This window comes from Agrilus planipennis, unplaced genomic scaffold (genome assembly GCF_000699045.2).
Source record: "Agrilus planipennis isolate EAB-ADULT unplaced genomic scaffold, Apla_2.0 scaffold165, whole genome shotgun sequence".
Classification (NCBI taxonomy): Eukaryota; Metazoa; Arthropoda; class Insecta; order Coleoptera; family Buprestidae; genus Agrilus; species Agrilus planipennis.
Window position 1 is genome coordinate 684,483 of NW_020439087.1, and position 6,545 is coordinate 691,027.

At 32.3% G+C, this 6,545-nt stretch overlaps 1 protein-coding gene across 1 annotated transcript in view; it reads right to left on the minus strand.

Moving 5' to 3' along the window:
* The window catches only part of LOC108738086 (dorsal-ventral patterning protein Sog), an 84,674-nt gene extending 78,492 nt beyond the window's left edge, over positions 1-6,182 (minus strand). Inside the window, exon 1 of the mRNA XM_018471329.2 lies at positions 5,556-6,182. Within this exon, the coding sequence (XP_018326831.1) occupies positions 5,556-5,676 (121 nt within the window). The 5' untranslated portion in view covers positions 5,677-6,182. The remainder of the gene's footprint in view (positions 1-5,555) is intronic.
* Positions 6,183-6,545: the final 363 nt, after the last annotated feature.

Consider the following 6,545-nt stretch of genomic DNA (forward strand, 5'->3'; position numbering starts at 1 on the left):
TAAAAATAAGAGACGAAAAATTAAAAGAAGTGACTGGTTTTGGGTATCTACGATATCAGATAGCTCAGGATGGACGGAGCAGTAGAAACATAGAATAGAGGATGACGCAGGATAGAGTCGCCTTTAAAAAGAAGAAGTAACTTTTATGCTCTCGAACAGTTAACTTAGAAATTTGGAAAGGATTGTTAATGGTGTATGTCTGGAGTATGATTCTTTACGGATACGAAACGTGGACGATGGGCGCGGCGGAATAGAAAAAGTTAGGTTAGGTTAGAAGCGTTCTAAATATGATGTTACAGCTGAATGATGAGGATACCTTGGGTAGAGCAGGTTAGAAATAAGGAGATATTAAAAAGAGTAGGAGAACAGAAATCAATAAGAAGTACTTGAGATAGGTTAGTAAGACACTTTCTCATGTATTAAGGGCTAAGTTAGAGACATATCAGAAGCAGAAACAGGAGCTAAGAAGAGAAGTATGCCTCGATTAGATTGCTGTACACAAATAGTTAAGGATGTGAGATGTTCTAGTTTTAGGGAAATGCAACTAACGACCTTATGATGATGATAGCTGCTTTCTTGAGTCCGACATTGTTGGAAATCTGCGACTTACTTTAAGGAGATCAAAGAGTAAAAATGAGTTGGAAATTTACCATTAAAATCATGTATGTGCGGACATTGGAGCGTCTGTTCAGAATGACTCATGAAACAATTAAATACTGCAAGTAGTAGCAAATAATTTTCCCATAGACGAAAATGATCAAAGAGACCTTGGCATGGTCATAATAGATCCACTTATCTACGACAAATGCACCATTAAATTCAATTACATTAACTGTTAGTAAAAAACAGTTCCCTGAAAAAATTGCCATATGCTTCATTCAACTGATCTATTTTTTTGCCAAACGGTCATGCCTTAAGGATGAAAGAGAATGCAAAATAAAATAAGTAGATGCATTATAGAATATTTCAACCATATTTTAAGAACAAGAACCGCAAAAAAACTGTTCATTATATACATTTAGTTTTATTTAGTACCTACTGAACTTATTTTTTTGCCATCAAAAAATGAATTTAATTTTTTAAGTAGCTAGCCACTCATGTTGAGCTAAAATGAACAACCAAGGTTATTACTGAAGCTTATTGGAGACTATAAATTTTTGTTATCACTATGATGACTTAATATTAGCATTCCTGCTAGGTGCAAGAGCGAATAATTTATGATATTCAATGCAAAGCCAGTCGTATGCAACCAGAGTTTAATAATAAACGAACTTAAACAAAATATGTAGTTCATTTTATTACCTTCTTTAAAAAAAAAAAGAATAAAAACAAAAAGTCAACGGCAAAACTAAATCAGACAATACACACAAAAAAAAAGGAATAAAAACAAAAAGTCAACAGCAAAACTAAATCAATCAGGCAATACACATACTTGCATCTGACAAATAAATTGTTGTTGAACATTTACGTAGTTTGCATAAATAAATATAACAGCAATCGTAGAGTAACTAATAGGTAGAATAGCAATAATTTTACAAAGTAATAAAAGTAAAAGGCCACTTGTGATTAAATACCCATGTGTATGTGTTTTATATATGTATAGACGGTTCTGAAATGAAAGGTTCTGCGGCATTACACTTAATTAACGCAAATTTAAACAGTAACCAACCCGCGGCCGTTCAAAGAGAAATTATCATTAGCAGATTTTGAAGAAAAAAAGGAATAATCGACTAAAAGCTATTAAAAGCAAAACAGTTCACAAACTGGCAGTCAAGTTTCTCATGGTACAGTTATAAGCGTGTACATACAACGAGTCCCAAATATGGCACCACATTGTCGTCAAATATAGAATCAATTAAGTTGTGCTTTCAGGGGCCTCTTGAATTATAAAGTTAACAAGTTCAACGAATGCTTGAATTATTAATATTTGCATCTCATGTATTCATTTTCTAATATTATACTTACCAGTTTTAAAATCGTTTTGCATACATATTTATCATACTAAACTAAAATTGTAATACGCTTTTTTCCCATATTTGTCGAGAACACTATCTAAACTTTGTCATTCATGTAGATGATGAATGTGGGTCATCATCTAGTTAATAACAGCACTTTACATATTCCTTTCCTAACTTTTGTGCCACGTTAAAGGGCGTTTAGTGTATTGTTCTATTTGTTTGATGTATTTTACAAATTTTCGAAATTTTTACCCACTGTGACTTTTTAGTTATTTATTTCAATTGTATCGAAAAATTAATGCTCGAATACAAACTATTACATGATGCCGGCCGTGAAAGCTTACACGCCTTTATTATGCTCTAATTTTACATTTTATTGATATTTATTTGATAACTAGAATTTTACAAAAAATAAAATATTTTTCTTTTCTGTTTCTTCCCTCGTAATGCACATTATCAAATCCTATTGACATTTCTATTGTATGCTACTTTTTGAAGATTTACGAACAATTGAATTGCAGTCACCCGAACTGGGACAGTCTGTACATATCAGATAGATACGGCGCGCGTTGCAGCGATTTACATTTCAATTTTTCTCAATTGGTCGACTACCGTCCGTAGTATAATAATTTTAATTGAACTACAATAAATTACGAGTGACCTTATAAGAAAACTCTTTTAATTTTCATATTTGATTGTTCAAGAAGCATAAACATATTTTCTATATATCTAAGTATCTAGCGTTTAATAAATAATTAAGCAAAAAATTTTCTGTTACCATAACGACCTTGTCAACGATGATTCTTTGAATATCTACACTAAACTACTAAACGAATGGTCATAATATTACACTCATTGTCAGTAAAATGAATAACACGTTTAACTATAATGTCAAATAAAGTAGAAATGCACTGGATGCGATTTTACAGGATACCGGATAACCAGTTACCCGGCAAAACCCTACGTTTAAGGATGTTTGGGAGGTACAATCGGAGACAAGAGTACGTTAGAAATTCGTAATTAATTAGGTTTTGCAGCATATCGTGAGGTAAATGAATACTATCTATACTAAAAAAAGTATACGGTTTGAAAGAAAATTTGGAATTTAACCGAAAACTTTGAATAAAATAAGAAATAACGAATAATATGGAAAATTTTTAACTGACTTTTGGCAGTGAATATGCCTTGATTTCAACTTCGAAACAAAAAAATATTTAGTTTCAATCTCTATTAATAATGAGCGTAAAACTTTTTAATATGTTTAAATAATAATTAAAACTTTAAAATTGCATTTATTTCAGACAATTATAAATATTATCATTATATTATCAAGTAAAAACGAGATTTTCAGCTAATTTTTCATTTTTTCCTCGATAACCATTTAGTGAATTTGAATAACCTTACGCTAAAGTGATTCTCCAGAGTTCAAGTTACTTATTATAAAAGTTTGAAATTTCTGGTAGCTTTTTTTCTGTTAATAAAAATAAATTTAATCTGTTCGGTTAACGAATCTCCATAAAATGACGTGTAAAATTACAATTTTTTAAAATTTCAATAACTTTTCAACGGTTTAGTGAATCGATTTGTAATTTTTACAGGAGTTTTAGAATTGAATGAGGAACGTTCTTCCAAATTTTTATTTATCTCGTAGCATTCTGACATATCTCCCAAACATCCTTAACGGTTCTTGATTTCGTTCTGGCGGACTTTCTGTTAAATACCACCCTCAACAACGTCCCAAACCACGGTCAGTCCCGTTCAAAAAGTCATTTAAACACTAAACCAATGAAACTTTAATTCTTGGGTGGAGGATTCTTAACGAGAGGGTTGAGTCGAAACCTTTTGTACGGGCCTCTTATGATATGAAAATTCTATTTTATGTGACTGCTTTGAACGAGAATAGTAATATAACGTCTCGAACTCAAAAATGATAACACCTCGAAACCTCAAAATGCAAACGTCCAAATTTAATTTAACTTTTAACAATCTCTTTGAAATTTCTATATTAACAGTTGGCAAACATAGAAGTGACTTCCTTTTATTGAAGGCTACTCGACCCTGCGATATCCTCTGCTTTAAATTCCTGCTGCTCCTGATTTATCTGACTTCCTAAATGAAGAAAAACAGCTACTTCTAATTTTTCGTCTCCTATCTTTATGTTCGCTCTTTCCCTACTATTTCTTCCCTTGCATACCAGTATTTTTGTTTTACTTTTAATTATTTTCATACAATACTATTTCGTCAATACCACCTCCGTTTTATTTAAAGCTATTTCTACCTAGTTACTGAAATGTATTTCGAACGCTTGGTGTCGTCCTTTGGCGTCGCGGTTTGAGCTTTTTAGAGTATTATACTACACCGCCAAAGTTTTTCAGTCTTCCAGATTAGTCAGATATAAAATCGTTTCGTTTTGTGCAATAATAACAAGTTCTTTAATTAATCACATAAGTAAAATATGGAAATGGCAAAATATTCCTCTTTTGAACAGCAATGACGCGATCTTTTGCTCACAAATTATGTTCATACACCTACAAAAAGTTACAATAAAGAATAAAGTATAAGGTAATAATAAACGCCTGTACATGTACTCAAAATGCACACACATGTAAAAAGGTATACGTGTGTGTATTGTTTATGTTGTGAACCTGCACCTATGTATGTGTACTGCTGTTACATACGTACAAACACTGAAAGGGACATTTGGCGACATTGATAAACAGATCATGTATCGCACGGTATTTTATGTTTTCTGTTTTAGAATCGAACCAGACGGGACGGTGGGTTTTATACAGCCACGTGAATTACTCAAACAAGAAAATTAATATTCATAATCAAAGAGTCCATAAGCATCAACCAGCATAAAAACATCTGGTACCGAAAAGCATAAATTAACAATTAGCGAACATATTAAATACACAACAGTCCAATTTTTGTTCAATAAAAACCAGAATCATGACACAATGCGATTTATTACGTCTACATGAACTGTCAATTATTTAATTGTGTCTGACGTAAGGGAACTATTGTTGTAGACCATTATTGAAAAAATATTTGAAAAAAAAAAAAAAAATTATACAAAATTATTAGTTATAAATGTCTCACATTCCTACAGTTCGAAGTGCAGAGAAAATATCATTAATTGAATAAAATATTGTTTGCCGCTGGTTATTTAATTATATGTGTTTCTTATCTCGTCTGTTTTAACTTGACTTATCGTTAATTGAATTTTGCGTATGACCTTACTACGCAAGGTGTACTTTATTTATGCGTGCAACGATTAAATGAAGCAAGTAAAATTCTTAGTTGATAATTTTACTCATGTGCATATTTGGCTCATAAAAATTAAAAATTGCAATCAGCATATTTCCAGATAATATTTGTATGGATACAATTATGATATAGTATATTACGTCGAATATTTAAATTATCGTATTTTTAAATTATATTATTATTAAAAATGCAGTTTTAAAGTGCATTCGTATTTTGAACAGTCCTGCAATATATAAACGTTTACTACCCAATGACGTTGTTTATATTTACCAAACAAACTTTTCATATTAAATAAAAGTTCATATTTTAGAATGCGAAAATTTTTACCTGCTGCTCTATTTCTCGCCCTGGGGCCGTCTTCCTCGATTAGGGGAGATGTGGCTCGCCCCAATATTACGGTAGGAATAATTGAAAGGAACAGTATAAAAATGTTTGTTACTTTCGACATGTTTTTTTTTCTATTTTAAACAATCGCACACTTCACACAAATTTGATAATCGTCAATCAATTGATTTCGTTTTTTAATTTTGAAGACAATTATCACTTTAACATTAAGTAGATGAGATCCAATTACATTTGGAAAGAAGTTTTTTTTTCTTTTTTGCCTACATACTAACAGGAGCTTATTAATGTCCAATAGAAACGTAAAGCTTTCGATATCGCGTCGATTTAAAATCCACGTGACAAATGTAACTTTAAAAAGTTTTTAAAGCCGCAGTGATTGCACATATGAACAAAACAAACGTCAGTTTATGACAATCTGTTAGGAAAATTTCTCGCAGGACTTCGACTTTCGATTCTTCCGGTTAGAACTAGCAAGGACGCCGGCAAAGAATGCGCGTTTACCGGCACTGCACGTTACTGTCACATTCACAAATCTGTACTTGCCGTGCGTCGATCGCAGTAATGTAGCTGAGCAACTTAAGCGAACGCTTGAAATAAACTGTTGTTGATTCGGCGATACACGCGGCTAACTTCAACTCATCCCCACTCCTGCTATCTGAATAGCTTCTGAGAGAGAATCCTGCGGCCTACGAGAGGAAGGATGCTGAGCGACGACAACGCGCTGCCCGAGCTTCCGAAGGATAATCCCGAGCTTTTCGTTTTACCCAGAACGGCAACGATTTCTACCTTTCGATGTTCATGCATTAGACGCATCTCGCTACGTTTTTAACGTTAAAGCGCTGCAGATAATACATCCTTAGAAATTTTTAACGTTCATGGATTTTATTTACTGACTACATTCTCTTTACGTAGTTCATAATTTTTTGGCACTATTAATTAAATTGAGTTTATCTACTCTTAAAAAAGAAACAT